Genomic DNA, 18,323 nt, shown 5'->3' on the forward strand with positions numbered 1-18,323 from the left:
AATCATTCAAGTGTAGAACTAGAAGGTAAAGAAGCAATTGACGTGAGCGGCCATCCATGGTTTCGCTTCATCCACATACACTAACACTAGCGTGCCCTTTGTCCGTTTCCTCTTCATCCTCCCGTTTTCTCAGATGCTCCGTAAATTCTGCCCCGAAGCGAAGAAGAAGCAGCTTCATTACTGCTTCGTGGCAAGAGGTCCGTGCTATCCCATTCCATTTCGTAGTTTCTACTATTTCCCATTGTTTCATTTCATTCGATGATTATGCTCCGATTGAAGCAGCTCGCGGGAGTTTTACTATTCTCCGCGATTCCTTTCACTGCCGTGAAAGCTATAGCTAATAGTCCGCTAGGGGAGTCGCTTCAGAGGAAAATGGAGGAGAGAAAGACATTTGCTGTAGAAAACTCGTCTACATTCAAGGCCTTAGCCGGCAAGGCCCGAAAGGAGAGGTAATCCCTCCCTGGTAAGCAACTGTATGCATGTTACACCACAATTCCAAATATGCGTTTTCTTTTGTTCAGGCCTTCTAGGTATGGTTTTGATTCCAGCAACCATGTGTTGTGTTAGGTAACCCCATTAGTAGTTAGTTACAACAGGTTACTTATTTATACTTACTTATAACATAAGACTATATTAGAACAGTTTTTAAAACCAAAAACATGACAGGTAAATCAAACATGCCCAAGAGGAGCTCTATCCTGATCCAGTTCTATCAACAAGTATATAGCTCCCTTGATCCTGTGGGAGCAGTACATATTTGAGTCAAAGAATGAGGGGAGATTAGGTTTCATGGATAGAAGATTATAAACTTTGAAGAGAGAAGATATGCAAGAAGCGAGAATGAAAAAGATTGAAGACCTTGAAAATCTGACCCAGTTCTCCGACAAAAGGGGTGGAATGTGTTAGACAACTTAGAAAAGGGAGGATACAGAGATGGGGTAGAGGATGGGGTAGAGGCAGGTAGGTGAATTGACTCAAGAGAAGACTGTTGAAGGAAATTAGGGATTCTTTTGTTCACTGGAATTGACGCCAATGACTGGGTTAATCAGGTTGAGAAGTATTTTCAGTTGAAAAGGATTTCAGATAGGGAGAGGATACAAATGGTTACAATCGCAATGAAAGGACATGCTCTGTCATGGTTTCATTGGTGGGATTCTTGAGTTCCAAACTCGACTCAGATGATGTTTAGGAACACTTAAATTAGGTGTTTTCAGTCATTCATAATCCAAAATCCTTACCATATATTGTTGGATCTGAAACAAGAAGTCTCAGTGCAAGAATCCAGGGAGAAATTAGAGGCTTTTGCTGGACCGCTTCTCCTCATAGATCAAGATTACCTTTGGGGAGTCTTCTTGAATGGCTAAGGGAGGAGGTGAGAGCAGAACTCAGCATATGAGCAGCTGTTGGGTCTTTGTCTGGGGACAGGTCTTTGTTTGAATGGATGGACTTGGCACAACTCATTGATAACAATTCTTTTGTGCAAGGAATCTAAAAGAAAGAATATTAGAGATATAGACAACTGACATTAGTTAGTTACAAGTTAGTTACTCTTGTAACCAATTGTGTTATATAAGGCCCAATGTATTCATGTAATGAGTGAGATTTGCTCATTTGAATAATATCCAAAATAATATTCAGTTTTTCCCTTTCTCCATTTTTCTCTCTTCCATTTCTTTTCCTTTTCTTCATTTTCTTTCTTCCATTATCTGCTCCCCATGACCTTGAACTTTATTCTTCTGCAACCTTTGCATTCATTCATTCATGGCAAACATGAGATTTATCTTGGTATCAAAGCAATACCACCCTCCATCCACAATTTTTCCACTGCTTTGTTCATCTTTTTTATTATTTGCTTTCCATTCTTTTTTCTTTCTCGTTCCCAAGAAAATCAAAACACAAATCTGTTGGTCATTCTTTTTTTTGTCGGATTTCAATTCCTTTTCCCGATTTCCAACTCATGGCTTTTCATTGCAAGTTCCTTTTTGGTTTTTTTGGTTCGATTTGCTTTGGAGAAGGAATATGTGTTTCTTGGTCTCCTTTCTTGATTTCTCGTCTTTGGCTTCAGTTTTGATTCTCGAATTTGACCTCTTGCAAGGGATTCTTGATTGCCTCAATTTTTTTTTCCTTTCCCCTTTTGAACCCTAGCTATCATCTTTTCCTCTGATTTTTGGCCAATCTGAGCTGCGATTCATGAAACCATTGCCACCAATCAATTCCTCTCCGTGTTCGCAACGAAACCCCTAAACATTTGTCACTGCCTCCTGCCAGTGATCTTCGGCGACCGTACTCCATTGCGACAACGATTTTCAACCGCCGTTGTGTCTGAATGCTTGTGATGCTGGTTGTTCTCTCTAAAACCATTGTCTCTGTTGGAAATAATCCAAGTCTCACATCGGCTAACAAATAAAGTCATATTAGACTTTATAAGTGAGGGGTAACCCTCACCCCTTGAGCTAGCTTTTGGAGTTGAGTTAGGCTTCTCGCATTATTCATTATAAGATGGTATCAAAGTCAGTTCAGATCCTGGGACCACGCTTCCACTAGCCCTCGCTTTGTAGTGACAAACACTCACCATTTGTTATTCACGCATCAAGCCCAAGAAGTGCTTGACGTGAGGGGGTGTATTGGAAATAATCCAAGTCCCACATTGGCTAAAATTAATCCCATATTAGAATATATAAGTGAGGAGCAACCCTCACCCCTTGAGCTAGCTCAAGGAGTTGAGTTAGGCCTTAACTCGCATTTATCCTAGATCCATCCAAAGGACCACCTACCATTTGTTGTTCACGCATCAAGTCCAATAAGAAAGTGATTTTGGGCCTAACTCAACCCCAAAAGCTAGCTCAAGGGGTGAGAGAAAGAATATTTTTCTCCCCTCTTTTATTAACTGATTAGCTAGGCTAAAAATACTAATAGAATATCGTATCATATATTTTATCAGTCTCAATCGATTGCTTTGTTCTATGTTTGATATTGAGATGCTTCAAGTGCTCTCTAGATGTTTGTGATTAATCTTATTTGAAGATAGCCTTTGATTAGTTTTGATTGGATTTGGATGGATGCCGTATACGGTGGACTCTTAGGCTTTTTGTTTGAGTGATTTGAGATTGTTGAAGCCTCCTATTGGAGTTGTTCAGTTCAATTAGTTGATGAATTTTCTCTTCCTATTTGGTACTATGCTACTTGCTTTCAAGCTGTTAGTGAGTATTCCTGATGACAGATTAGAGTTGTGGTTGCTGCTGCGTCCACAAAGTGTTTGTGAAAATCTCTCATTGAAGACAGATTTTGTGTTCTTCTATTTGTTGATGCTTTATGTTGATGTAAGTTTTTGTCCATGATGATTAAGCATTGTTCGAGCTTTTGTCATGAATGGTTAAGCATTGGATTGTTGGTTTGCTTCTGTCTTGAGTGGTTAAGCATTGTTTTGGTTTCTGCTCTTGATGTTTAAGCCTTGTTGCTTTTGCCAAGTGATTAAACTTTGAGATATAGTTTCTGCTTGATGGTTAAGCTTTGATAGTTTCAGGGATTGATGGTTGTAACTTCTGCCATATGGCCTCGTTGTTGATTTTGTTTGATGGTTAAGCTTTGATGCTTGCTTTGGACTCTTGGAAGAAGATTGAGAAAATCAATATTGGTCGAAGATTTCTAGGAGCTATGCACCATAGCCGCACTTACATTTTGATTTGTTTTTAAATTTCTGTTTTGGCTGATGTATTTCTGGCATGTTTAGCTATATTCCAATTTTTCAGCCTTTATTTATTATCTTCTCCAAGATAGAAGTGTTTTCAACACCTTCCAACTTGTGGGGGCATTAGAGATATAGACTACTAGTATTAGTTAGTTTCAAGTTAGTTATTAGTTTAATTAGTTACATGTTGGTTTAGTTAGTTACAAGTTAGTTAATCTTGTAACCAATTATGTTATATAAGCACAATGCATTTATGTAATGAGTGAGATTTGCTCATTTGAGCAATATCCAAACTAATATTCATTTTTTTTCCTTTTTCCATTTTCTCTCTTTCATTTTTTTCCTCTTCTCCATTTTCTTTCTTCCACTATCTGCTTCCCATGACCTTGAACTTTATTCTTTTGCAAGCTTTGCATTCATTCATTCATGACAGATATGAGATTTATCAAAGAAGATGGCTTGGACATCATTTTAGAATTTGGGTTTAGGTCTAAGTCAACCTCAAAAGTTAGTAATCTCAAATGAACCACAAGTTAGTGCTGTTGTAAACTTGGACATCAGCGCTATTTTGGCTGCTTCTGGTCCGTGATTAGTGAATGAGAGTTCGAGGTCTTAAAAAAATGAAGAACTAGAAGTGAAATGTAGGAAGACATTACAAAAAGAGGTGGAGACAAAAAGATGGCTTGATTTGTCTCAGTTTGAGGAGGAGAAACATATGCAGCACCATTGGGGTAATGAATAGGGGAGGATAGACGGTAACCTGACTAGCAAATTGTGCATTTCAACAAAAAAAATAAAATAAAATTGAACAGTTCACTACCATTGCCGGAAGTGCAAGACATAGATACTTCCATGGAGGTGCATTGGTCTTGGGCTCTTGCATCTCAATTAGATGAAGAAATAGGGAAGATGGCTTGGGCAATAGAGGAAAGGTGAAGGGATACAATTGGGATTTCAGAAGTTTGACAATTTTTTTGATCTCATGGACCAAGCCCCTACCAGATTGAAACTGCTTCTTTCCTAACATAAAAAGTCAGAAGTAGGCAGGAGGTAGTGAAAGATTTTCATGATCATCAGCTTCTACCATTTGCAATAGTTCAATTCTCAATGGTGCCTTGGGTTCTTGTTAGCCATGCAAAGGCATTGATGCTCTGTTATAGGGCTAAAAATATAGGAGAAAACAGAGCATTGGAATAGATTGGAAGAGGCTATTTTGGGCTGCAAGGCAGTGATTGACTTTATCATCGGGATTCAACCAGTTGGAACCTGATGTTTGTTTGTAGTTGTCATCACTTTTCACCTCAAGGACATGGTGAACGCTTAGGGGGGAAGGGGGGGGGGGGGGGGGGGGGGGTATTGTTAGGTAACCCTCATTAGTAGTTAGTTACAACAGGTTAATTAATTACCCATCTTTTAGTCATAACTTATATTAGTGAGATAGTTTGAAGAGGGCATGTTGCCTATAAATAAGGAAAGAGGTTGGGAGAGGGGGAGAATCTTATCATTTGGGGAAGGTTTGTACTCTTAAGAGACTAGAGAGTGGGGAGAGGTCAGGATCTCTTGAATACCATGAGCACTAATGTAATTCATATCTGGCTGTTATCAGAGAATTGTACTAGAAAATAATTTAGAGACAAAAAGAGCTTCAGATTGTCATTTCATTACATGATTATTATTCTCACTGTTGCTTGTGTGTCCAAATTTTATGCTTATTTCGTTAAACATTCACTAATTTTCAGCTTTTGGTATGGAGAAGATCGGCCTCGTTGGCTTGGTCCTATTTCATATGAATACCCATCATATCTTACTGGGGAACTGCCCGGGGATTACGGCTTTGACATTGCTGGGCTTGGCCAGGATCCTGTGGCACTGCAGAAATACTTCAAGTATGTCATTTTTAAATTTTTAATGGAAGCCATTATGCATGTGTTATTGCTGCTTGTCATGTATGATCATTTTTCATATGATGAAATGCTTGATTTTTATTTACTTATGTATATTCTACACCTATAAAAAATATAAAATATGTTTATTCTTTAGATATACCGTGGACAATAATTTCCTGTTTCTTCTGAATAGTTTATCAATAATCTGAAGTGACTGTTTTCAAAATTTTGATAGAACATATTATATAAAATGAAAATGTTTATTGATGATATCTTTATATTGTGTGAAGCTTTGTATATGATAATTTTAACCTCTTTTATCAATAAGCTTTGAGATATTGCATGCTCGGTGGGCTATGCTTGCATCCGTCGGTGCTCTGATTCCTGAAATATTAGACCTATTGGGAGCCTTTCACTTTGTAGAACCAGTGTGGTGGCGTGTTGGATATTCAAAGCTCAAGGTTATTATGTCCTGTCTCTTTAACCATCTTTCATGCAGTCTTGTTTGTCAATTTTGTTGAGTTTTATCACTCAGAAGTTTGTGCTATTAAATATACAATTATTCTTCATTACCTGCTCCTTGAATCTATTAATTAATTAATTGAAAATGTTGCTCAATAATTTGTTCTCCATAAAGGTGCATATGCTCTAGACATGGCTAAACGGAAAATGAATATTCCCATATGGGTCATGATAAATTTCTTTGAAGTTAAAAATGGTGATTACAGATTTTTGGCATATTTTGTATGATCATGTTTTTTTTTTCCTTGCCTCTTTGAAAATGAGTTTTGGTATTGATGATCACGGTGACGATAATAATATCATCATTAATAATAATAATAATAATAATAATAATAATAATAATATTATTATCTTTAACCTATTTTTTTAAGTCATTGAGTCTCTAGAGTTAAGAGGAAGGAATCAAGGTCTTTTGGAGTGAGAAATACACTCCTTTATCGTTACACCCACGTATTCATATGAATATTTGGTATAAAATATAGTATTAATATAGGTTTAATTTTATGCGAAATAATTCAAAATTTGAATTTTATTCTTTTTTAATTTATTATATTTTTATAATCTCATATATTATCTTTTAAAATATAATATATAAGATTAAATTTTATTTTTACATAAATTAGAATATTGATATTTATATAAGTTTTATTTTTATTTTATATATTATATTTCTTTTAAAATAATGCTTGTGAGTTAGTGACAACATTTTTTTATCTATATTAAGATATTTATGTTATTTATTGTAATATAGATAAAAAATATTGTCAATAAATCACATGCATAACTATTTTAAAAAAATAAGAAATATTTTCATTTTATTTAATTATTTATCTTTACTATATAATTAAATTCTTTAAAAAAATTACATACCTAATTAAATAAATTTAAATATAAATAAAAAGTACTATTATAGTAAATAACAAGAATATCTTAATATAGATAAAAAATACTATCATTAAATCACATATATAAACATTTTAAAAGATAATAAAACACTGTCATTGAAATTATAATTTATATAAAAAAAATACATTAAAGATAAAATTTATATTATATATTTATTGTATAAAATAAGTTTTAAATAATGTGATAAAAAAATACCTAAGATTATAAAAATATAATATATAAAATAAAAATAAAACTTATATAAGTATACATATTCTAATTTATGTGAAAATAAAATTTAATCTTGTATATTATATTTTAAAAGATAATATATAAGATTATAAAAATATAATAAATTAAAAAGAACAAAGTTTGAATTTTGAATTATTTTGACATAAAACCTATATTAACATTATATTTTATACAAAATATTCGAAAGAACACTTGGACGTAGTGGTAACTCTTAAGAACCATGGTTTTAGTTCTTCCTCACTAGTCCTTCCTCAAATGTTGGTCAACTTTCTAATCTAATCAACGTTTAAAATTTAACATTTAACGGTCAATGGTTAAAATCAGCTCTGAGGGACTCAATAATAAATTTTAAAATATAGAAGATTTAGATAGTAAATTAAAATAGGAGAACCGATTTGGTGAAACAAATAAAATAGAAGAATGAATTTTGCAATTAAGTCTAATATCATCACAAGCTCTCACTTTATACATACTATATGAACATTTTGTTATTATATTGATTAAAAAATTTAAACTTGTAAATATTATTGTAAGAAATGTAATTGACACTTCCTTGCTTTTGAGTCTTTGAATTTTCAACAGGAAGATACTCTAGAATAATAATAATATCATCGTAGGCTCTCACTTTATACACACCGTATGATCATGTTATTACTATATTGATTAATTTTTTTTAATTTAATAAAGATAATTGTAATAAATGTAGTTGACACTTCCTTGCTTATGAGTCTTTCACTTTTCAACAGGGAGATACTCTAGATTACCTTGGTATCCAAGGTCTTCACTTTGCTGGAAGTCAGGGAGTGGTCGTGATTGCTATTTGCCAAGCACTCCTTATGGTAATGCTTGTATCCCATATATACCTTTGTGAGCTTTGTTAACATTTATTTCTTGTGCTTATAAAAAATAACATTTATTTCTTGCGATATTTTCCTTCCATTGTTTTTTAGCTCGAGTGTACTAAGTGGTGAGTGGTGTAGCATATATGATTTCAGATTTGCAACTAGGTTGTACTGGATTAACTTTTCCATTTTAATTCTACAAATGAAACATGGTCTGTAATCCTTCATGTGTCAAGAGGCATAACATAATGCAACCATAAAATTTTAAAGTTAAATTCCTCTCCTACATATTTTATATTGGCTGAAAGTTTCAAATAATCGAAGCTGCTTGACTACACGACTTGTTCTTTTGGGACAGTTATTGACGTCTGCAAATGGATAACCTTTATACTAATTAGAGATTCTTAAACAGGTTGGACCTGAATATGCTAGATATTGTGGGATCGAGGCATTGGAGCCTCTTGGAATATATCTGCCTGGTGATATAAATTATCCTGGAGGAGCTTTGTTTGATCCCTTGAATCTGTCCAACGATCCTGAAGCTTTTGAAGAGCTGAAGGTAAAAGAAATAAAAAATGGACGCTTGGCAATGGTTGCCTGGTTAGGCTTTTACGTGCAGGCAGCACTGACGGGCAAAGGTCCTGTACAGAATCTTATTGATCACATCTCTGATCCTTTCCACAACAACTTGCTGGGCTCCCTCAACTTCATTAAAGTGGTCATGTAATATCAGAAAGGAATCTACATCCATTCGGTTGCTCTTTTCTACGTTTTGCTGAGGGAATTCTGGTAAGAACGGTATAGCCATCAGCCATGTACCCTTCGCATTCTATTGTCAAATCTCTATAAAAGAAACTATTCTTAAGAATTACTACTAATTATGTCATTCTATTCCTAAAAACACCACAATTACGTCACTCAATCCTAATTCTAGACCAATTTCAATAGTTATTTGTTGATTTTTTTGGGTAGATATTTCAAAAGGTTAAAGTCTCATTAATTAATTTTATTAATATATGTTAGTTTTTCAAATATGGATTTAATTTATATTAAAATGGGATTTTAATTTACATTAATATTCAATTTTATGTATATCCTTATTTGAAAAACTGACCGAAATTTCTTTGAAAACCCTCCTCTATATCTTCATTTTTTATTTATTTCTTGTGTTTATGCAAAAAAAAAAAAAATATTATTTTGCTAATTTTGTTGCCCCAAGTCCCAACAAAAGTTGTGAGGAGGCTCTTAAATCCTGAAAATTTACCCATTACGTGAATAAGTCCTTGATATTATTGTTTTAGGTTAGACCAAATCACAACTTTATCTAAAACTCATGTAATCAATTGATTACATACAAATTAGCATCAAATGTGTTATTAGTTAAAAAAATGCATGTCCATTTTATTTTACGATTAATTAGTAGAAAAACCTATTAAATGATCTTAAAATGGTTATGATTGGTATCCTACTTTAAGTTCTTCAGATTGTTATAGAAGAAATCTCATTTGGTGGTTACTAGTCAATTTTTTTACCTTGAGTGGATCTTAAATTGGTTATGATTGGGAGGAGTCAATGATTGTGGAAAACTTTGTTTTAAAATTATTGGGAGGAGTCAATGATTGTGGAAAAAAATATTTTTTTGCTAATTTTGTTGTCCCAAGTCCCAACATGATTGTGGAAAATTTTGTTTAAAAATTATTGGGAGGAGTCAATGATTGTGGGAAAAAAAAATTATTTTGCTAATTTTGTTGTCCCAAGCCCCTACAAAAGTTGGGAGGAGTCTCTTAAATCCTGAAAATTTACCGATTACGTGAATAAGTCATTGACATTATTGTTTTAGGTTAGACCAAATCACAACTTTATCTGGAACTCATGTAATCAATTGATTACATACAAATTAGCATCAAACGTGTCATTAGTAAAAAAAATGCATGTCCAATTTATTTTACGATTAATTAGTAAAAAAAACCAATTAAATGATCTTAAAATGGTTATGATTGATATCATACTTTATGTTCTTCAGATTGTTGTAGCATAAATCTCATTTGGTGGTTAATAGTCAATTATTTTACCTTGAGTGGATTTTAAAATGGCTATGATTGGGAGGAGTCAATGATTGAGGAAAACTTTATTTTAAAATTATTGAATGAAGTTAATGTGTGAGAGAAAATGAACTCATAGGAGAAATGAGTTTGAGGATGTAATTACCCATCTTACTGTGAATTTTTTAACATTGGTGTGTAATATTTATTAATGCTAATGTTTAATTTGCAAAAAAAAATAAAATCTAACTAGTCATTTTTACCAAAGTTTTTTCTCATCACATTTTTTGCATTTATAAGAACTTTGTACAAAATGTTAAGAGAACAAAATTCAATTCTACTTGTACCTATGATATGTTGATCATCCTGTAATATTTGTGAGAGAAAATGAATTCAGTGTTTAAATTTTTTGGTAACTGAATTATTTTGGTCATAAAAAATAATTTATAACGAAGCATACAGCTGCTTGATGGTCTTGTAGATACTAGTGTCCCTTCATTTTAAGTGAGAATGATTATATTTTAACAAACAAATTTAAACACTCAATCAATATTTTTTTTCTCTTCCTATAACACTACATCAACCACATGAATCACTTATCTCTTCCTTTTTCTCTCAAGTTGTAAATAATTCAAGATTGTCCAAGAAACATTTTTCTTTAAATGGTCACCACCTCACCGGTTTGAATATTATAATACCTGTAAATAACTGAATTATTTGATGGTCTGATAGATACTAGCGCCCCTTCATTTGAAGTGAGAGTGATTATATTTTAACAAAAAATTTAAAACACTCCATAAATTTTTTCTCTGAATAACTCAAGATTGTCCAAGAAACGTTTTTCTTTAAATGATCACCGCCTCAACGGTTTGAATATTATAATAATTGTACATTTTCAACATCATTTTTTACAACAGATACTACAGGAAGAGATTAATTACATTCTCAAATTCATTCCCGCTTTTACCAATCAATAAATATCCAAATCTAGTCAAAACAGATTTTATTATTATTATTATTAATTACCATTCCTACACCAATACGCTAAAAAGAGTTGAGGTTTGTGTAAAGTTTGTATGCTCTATAGTCGGAACATATGCAGGTGGATACACTGCCCGTTGTTTAAAATCAAACTTCATTCACTTCAGACATTAATCTGAACTCGCTTGAAGAAAGAGACTACAATCATTGATCAGTAAGATCTGGTCAAACACGAGACAGAATCGGTTAGATCTAAGTTAGGTCATTCCATTTCCATATATTAGACAACCCCAAGTAAAGAGTTTCTTTTTCTTTTCTTTTTTTCTTTTTTTAAAAAAGCTACAAATTAATACACAGATAACAGACAATCTGTTCTCAACTGATTAATTCTAGTTATAAATCACATTCCCTTTTCTTCTCGGAAGCTTCTTCCTCTCCTGTAGTCAACCTCAGCATCAGAGCACGATAACCCCATCTGATATTTCCTGCAGATTCTGGAAGATTCCATTTTTGAGAATATATCCTCATCATCTTCGAGAGTACGGTTCTCTGGTGTACTTAATCCAGAGCTGTTGCTACAATGCCCTTGTGATATATGATCTGACATGCAAGAAAGAGCATATTTGCTTACAAGTAGATGAAGAAAACGACATGAAAAAAGTAGAAGCAAAGACAGAACATCCTACTCGTTAAAATGCATGCAATCACTCACAAAATTACCCTCCATCTTTTCCAGATGATATACAAATATGAACAATGCCTTACATCTCATCGGACAAAAAAAATTATAACCTTAACCCATTAAAAGTACAGTACAGCACAGTGCACCAAGGCTCTAGTTATAGAAATTATATTATATATAATATTGAAACCAAATTGTAATTAATTTAGAAGTGAGCTACTCTATTTTCTTTTTTTATTTCCATGATTTCTCAATATGCAAGGAAACAAATCAACATTTAGACCAAGTATTTACAGCATACCTTCATATCCTGGACATATAGGGGCCTGATTGTCTTTTTCCTTGCCTACTGGACCTGGATCTGATCTAAGACTTCTCTGACTCTGCAATGCCACCTGCGTATCCTGAGCTTTGAATCCTTTCATAAATGAAGGCTCTATGCTTTCTTCCATTGTTGACTTGTTAGAAGCAAATGGCAACATGGTAAATGACTCCTCCATTACATCAGAAATTTCCACATATTGACTGGTAGTTATAATCTCATCTGCACTGAAACCAAAGGATGCTCGGTAAGCTTCTATTTCTTCCACATCTTGCTTAGGACTTCTAGCATGCCTACTCTGATGTCCATTTCCGCCATTAGATTGAACATCTGAGTCTTTTGAAACACTTAATCTCCCACCATTATGAGGAAATGGAGGATTTTGGTCCAAATAAAATTGTGCATAGGTAGCAGGGCAAAAGAAATTTGTATCTTGTGATGCCATAGTGACACCACTTGTGTCATGCCCAGACACCCTCCCAGACCCAGTTCTCTGATATTTTCCATTCTCGGGAGATAGTGATGAATCCCATTGTGGATGGAACTCTCGTTCAGGAAAAGAAGATGATAAACAGTCACCCGAGTTCCTTGATATTGGAGATATAAGGCTACTGGCAGGACTTCCAGGGTAGAGTGAATATGTAGCTTGAAGATCATTTGCAGTGATGTAGTTACCCTTGCCATTGTTTTTGAGATCCACTGAAGATGAAAGAAAATGAGCAAAAGGTACATCAGGGGAAGAGGGAGTTGTTAAATGAGCCAACTCAGGAGGAGGAGTGAGAGGAGCAGTAGATGGTTCAGTAGTGAAATTTGAAAAGACTGGAGGAGACACCAGCTGTGTTTCATGAGCATATGGTCCAGTGGCAAACATTGTAGATGAAGGACCACCAGGTGAGTTAGCAGACAAGGATAAGAAACAACTAGGTGATTGTGCAGTGGAAGGAAGGGCAGAATGTGTGAAGGATGCTGGTGAAGAAGGTGGAGCTAAGAGAGAAGGAGCTAGTCCCGTGGCTTGATTGGTCAACCCAACCACTTGAGGTCCATTTGGTTGAGAGGCTGGCCCATTACTGTCAGGAATGCGAGATGCAGGTACAATGCGCTTCCCACCCTTCTGTGAACCTAAACAAGAAAATGCACCCCAACATCCTCCCCATCTCTTTCGCTGACAATGCAAGTGAAGCAATACAGATTACTCAAAGGAAAAAGGAGATCAATAACAGGTAGATCTGAAATGAAACAATAACTATTGATAATTCTTTTTGAAAATTTTAAATATTTAACAAGAATCTAGCCTCCCAAACATCAATAAATTCTTCGTCAAATTGTTACATAACCTTTAGGCATGCCAAGATAAGAGCTTACACTTGGTAATCACCACATATCTTTTAGGATCTAAGTTTTTATGTGTGATATATATTTTTTTTTTATGAAAACTGTTAAAGGGATATCTAAATTAACATCACATACATTCCAAAGTTAAGTGACCCAGTATCCTTTTGGCTACTTGATTCTAGTAGTCTCACCCTTAACTTATTTACAACAATTTAGACGTTAGTGGGATGACAGCTATTCTGAATCTTTTTATTACTCTCATTATTTAATTTATTATATTTATGTTTTGCTTTATTTAGTTTCTTTTATTACTATTATTATTTAGTTAACTATCCTAACTTGTTTAATATTATTGCTTAGTTTATCATATTACATATTATGCTTTATTTAGTTTATCGTTAGTATTATTTTAGTTTTCTAATTATATGTTATAATTCCTGAAAATACTAAAAAAGAAAATAAGAGAAGTTAAACTGGATCAAACTGAAGTCCAACAAACCAAAACAAAAATCTTGACACAATTCTCAAATCTGATCTAGATGCTGAAAATAATATCTGAAAATACAAGCAGCAGGTTCAAGCCAAATAAGTTACAGAGCAGTATAGTAATGAGGATAATAGTGGTTACTTGCCAATAAATGTTAAAAGTTTAAGACTCTTCTAACTTCAATCTACATCATACATACTTGCTACTTATGAACAAATATATAAACCATATAACAGTACTGATCCACCATTTCATGCCCGAACAAAATTAGGCATTCATCTGACATAGCATCCATCTCGTAATTTGATTTACCATATCCACATGGGCAAGTTGCCAAATTCGAGGATGTACGTAAACTCATGGACTCAACTCGAAAACTCATAAGAGTATATCCAATATGAAAAATAATATTAAAAATTCTATAATGACATATAAGCAAAACAAAATACTCTTTAAGACTACAATAATTCAACATTTCAACTTCATAATAAAGCTAAGAAGCAAATCACAATAATAAAGTATGATAGTACATAAGTACTAAACAAGATCAAACTACATAAATGATAAATCATATATAAACTCAAAAACATAGGTTACTTCAAAACCTTTAAAAAGGGAGTTATTTTTTTCAAATCATTGGAGTCCCAATAAAACAATGTCACTCTGGACTCACCGACTCGCTTCTTGACTCAAGAGTTTATCCAAGTTTATGGGAAAAAGAGTTTGACAACGAGCTAGCTCGCTTTCTCTAACTAGAATCGGAAAATGGTAAAAGTTCATGTTCTACTTAAGAGTTTGACAACCTTATCCACATGCAAATCCAGGCTATTAGGACATGACACAAACCCACACAATAGAAAAAAGAACAGAAAAAAAAAAGGAGGGAGAAAGAGAGGAAAAATATACTGGTTGTTAAAAGAAAGAAAATAAAGCAAATATTCTATTGGTTATTATAAGTTGCAGGTATTCTTTCAATACCTGCCAAAAAAATCGCAAATAGCTATTAACAGTAGGGGTTTAACTTTCTTATTTCTATTGCATACGAATTATGAGACCCTTCAACATAAAGAGCTTTTCAAAATGAAGGTTTACATAACACAACATAGCATAACGACAAGCGTGTATGTACGTGATGATATGGATCCAGATTTTGACTCAAAAATGGGAATATAACAAAAAAAAGAAAAGGCCGATTGCACCAAAAGAAGAAAAGTATACCACACTTGTCACTAATTTGTGGGGGTAAGATTTGAAAACTAATAGTTCAGCCATCAGATCCGTCCAAGTTTAGTTCGGGCTGGTTTGAAGTGACCCACTAGGTTTCGGACAGTGGGAATTATCTGTCGTTCATAATGTTCTCGAAGACAAACAAATGCAAGTGTAACCAGAAGAGAAAAGCAATGGTTGGCGCCCAACATGTGAACTAAGTTACAAATGCAATTAACATCATTTGACGTGAGATCTGAGTGCTTAAAACAGTGAAAACAGCAGCAATAAACAAGCATCAACCGAAAACAGAGAAAAATAGTGTTACGGTATGTACTAGGGACCTCAGATCTAACCCCAGAAACCCTTGTCTCGCTCGCAAATAATGCATAGAAATGAAATTTATAAAGAGTAATAGAAGGGTGCATGAGATTGAGAGAGTGAGTGAGAAATATACTCTTTCGTGCTGAGGAAATCGATTTTGCTCGGACCCCATTAGATTAGATTGTAGCTGTTGCACTCTACTACTAGAACTGTCAGGTCAGGTGTAAACCAAGATCCTTCTCACATTTCTTCTTCACAAGCTGACACCGCATGGACTTCTTCTAACTTCTTGATGTGAAGAGGGAGGGAGAATATTAATTAATTAATTAATGGCAGCAATCAAAGGACAAAGAAAGACAAAAGCGAAAAAGATTGAAGTGTGTGTGATGAAGATAGAGAAAAAGCGACGGAGAGACCGGGACAAGGGCAATACTTTATACTATTATTATCAACATTATTACTGGAAAAACACGCCCTTATGGAATTAAAGAGTTTAATTATCCAAATAATTTTATTTTATACGGTTCAATTAGTTGAATTTAAAAAAGCGTACTTAGAATTATCAACTAACAAGTGAGAGAGAGGGTCTTATCATATGATAACATTAAAAAATTACCAATAAATTTATATTAAAATTTTATGACATTATAATCTCATGTTTAAACTTTGTAAATTGTTGGGAAATAAGATTTTACTACAGGTGACAGATAGATTTTAGGTGTTGTTAGGTGCACCCAGCACCCATAGCGAAAAGACAAAAATATTCCGTGAACATTTAAAACAATTATCGTGTATCCAAATAATATTGTTTGATCCGCAAATGTTATAGTTGATCCGCAAGTTTCTGATGAAGTAAGTTGATCCGCAAGTATGTCATGGATCAACTTGATCCGCAAGGTACCCGCGGATGAACTTGATCCGTAAGACACTCGCAAATCAAGTTGATTCGTAGTTGATTTTTAAGAAGTGTTTCACGGATCAAGTTAATCTGTAAGCTTCAAACAGTTGTAACTTTTGATATAAATGTCTGTTTGAGGTCCATAATATGTCAAAACGCTTGAAATTGAAGGAGAAATCCCCGAACAAATCCCCAAGGGATTTGGCCCACTATTTTTCCAAAAAATGCCTCTAAGTAGCTCAAATATAAGATTTAAGATTAAAAAATAAGATTTGGTCAACTTGATCTGCAAGCTTCTTTAAAATGCTTGGTGGTGGTGCTGTTGTGCTGCTCTGCTCTACTTCTTCCTCACGCATTCTCCTCGTCTGACGTTTGGCAAGGTGGTGGTGGTGCTTTACGGATCAACTTGATTCGCATGTAGATTTTAAAGTTGTGGATCAAGTTGATTCGTGGTGGTGGTGCTTTACGTTTCAATAAAGCTAAACTTTTTTAAAAAATTCGGGCGGATCAAGTTGATTCGTGAAAAACTCACGGATCAAGTTGATCCCTGTAATGCTTGCAGATCAAGTTGATCCATGAAAAACTCACAGATCAACTTGATCCGCTTTTGGTCCGCCTGCGTTACACAGATTAACTTGATCCGCATGAGTCTTTCGCAACGAAACATTGGAGGGACATTTCTAACATTTTTAAGTGATGATGGGTGCACCAGTAATAACGCTGGGTGCACCTAGCAACACCCATAGATTTTTCGTAAAATTAAGATATTTTGCATTAATATCACAATGACTCAAAAATATGAATCACGTAATAATTCATTAAAATAAATATAAATGATGAAAATTTAAAAAAAAAGTATAAATAAAATGTGAATATAAGAACTTATCTTTTTTATATTTAAATTTTATTTAAATATTTGTGCAATTACTATACAATTTAATTAAAAACTTTTTATTCTCTTAATAAATTTCTCACATTCTTTGATTATAAAAATTAAACACAATTATTTATGTAATAACTTTAAATAAAGTATTTTATAAAGTATTTGGTCAAATATTATCGGCGAATATTTTTATAAAGTATTTTAAATAAATAATTATTTTTTAAAAATTTATGTTCAGAAGAATTTATTATCAAATTATTTTTTATTTTTAGGTGGAATTCTATTTATTTTAATCATGAATTATAAAGTATAATATTTTAATTATTAATTATTATTGTTAATGGTATATGTATATGCATTGTTGATTATATATGGAATGATAATTAGTAAAATCAGGACAGATTATTACAATGTATGTTCCTCTCCACACATCTCAATTACTTCAACCAAATTAATTAATGTACAAAAATTCTATTTATTACTTCTCCATTTTATTCCTATTTCAAGAAGGAAAAAAAAAATCTAATCCAACCATTATAAGAAAAATGACCTATGCTTAACAACAAAAACCATTAATAGATGTTAAAAATGTGTATGTAAATGTAATAAATATTTTCCCCTATGAATAGTTGGTCATCAACTTTGAGGGGATGTACAATGACACATTATAGTATGTCATTAGAGGTTTTACTTACAGATTTACTTTTATCTACAATTATATTTAATTGACACTATATATGTTTCCTACAATTCACAATGTGTGTAGGTAATAGTCATTAATTTATATCTACAACCTCTAATTATAGGTAAAAATATTAACTTGTACCTACTACCTCTAACTGTGAATAAAAGTCATTAACCTATGCCTACTATTGAAAGATTGTAGATACAAACCATTTAGTTGTACTTATATCTCAGGAAGTGACTGTCCTACAATGCCATTTTGTCCACTCTGGTGAAATATGACACATTTCAGAGAATTATAGTATTTCAATTTTTCATTAAAAGAAACTTTCCACTAAAAGCTATTTATTAGTAATCTATAACTAAGTCCAAACACATGGGATAAGTTTTCACCATTTCCCTCGCTA

At 33.3% G+C, this 18,323-nt stretch overlaps 2 protein-coding genes across 2 annotated transcripts; one reads left to right on the forward strand and one right to left on the reverse strand.

Annotated features, from left to right (window-relative positions):
- The first annotated feature begins 27 nt into the window (after window positions 1–27).
- On the forward strand, window positions 28–8,953 carry LOC100786260 (chlorophyll a-b binding protein 4, chloroplastic-like). The gene is made up of 6 exons (NM_001253159.2): window positions 28–197; window positions 283–449; window positions 5,428–5,574; window positions 5,903–6,035; window positions 7,980–8,072; window positions 8,488–8,953. The coding sequence occupies exons 1-6, from the start codon at window positions 57–59 to the stop codon at window positions 8,800–8,802; spliced, it is 996 nt and encodes a 331-aa protein (NP_001240088.1). The 5' UTR covers window positions 28–56; the 3' UTR covers window positions 8,803–8,953.
- Window positions 8,954–11,238: 2,285 nt separating this feature from the next.
- LOC100786787 (uncharacterized protein At1g76660) lies at window positions 11,239–15,882 on the reverse strand. The gene is made up of 3 exons (XM_003550403.4): window positions 15,585–15,882; window positions 12,082–13,264; window positions 11,239–11,698 (listed from the first exon to the last, which is right to left on the reverse strand). The coding sequence occupies exons 1-3, from the start codon at window positions 15,621–15,623 to the stop codon at window positions 11,499–11,501; spliced, it is 1,422 nt and encodes a 473-aa protein (XP_003550451.2). The 5' UTR covers window positions 15,624–15,882; the 3' UTR covers window positions 11,239–11,498.
- Window positions 15,883–18,323: the final 2,441 nt, after the last annotated feature.

This window comes from Glycine max, chromosome 17 (genome assembly GCF_000004515.6).
Source record: "Glycine max cultivar Williams 82 chromosome 17, Glycine_max_v4.0, whole genome shotgun sequence".
Lineage (NCBI taxonomy): Eukaryota > Viridiplantae > Streptophyta > Magnoliopsida > Fabales > Fabaceae > Glycine > Glycine max.

Bases quoted from the DNA above. Each gene is read 5' to 3' on its own strand.
- LOC100786787 (XM_003550403.4), bottom strand. From the start codon at position 15,623: ATGGGGTCCGAGCAAAATCGATTTCCTCAGCACGAAAGA. The intron at 13,265-15,584 runs GTATATTTCTCA...TTGCATTGTCAG, and splicing joins GATTTCCTCAGCACGAAAGA to CGAAAGAGATGGGGAGGATG. The intron at 11,699-12,081 runs GTATGCTGTAAA...CTTGCATGTCAG, and splicing joins TATATGTCCAGGATATGAAG to ATCATATATCACAAGGGCAT.
- LOC100786260 (NM_001253159.2), top strand. From the start codon at position 57: ATGGTTTCGCTTCATCCACATACACTAACACTAGCGTGCCCTTTGTCC. The intron at 450-5,427 runs GTAATCCCTCCC...ACTAATTTTCAG, and splicing joins GGCAAGGCCCGAAAGGAGAG to CTTTTGGTATGGAGAAGATC. The intron at 8,073-8,487 runs GTAATGCTTGTA...ATTCTTAAACAG, and splicing joins TTTGCCAAGCACTCCTTATG to GTTGGACCTGAATATGCTAG.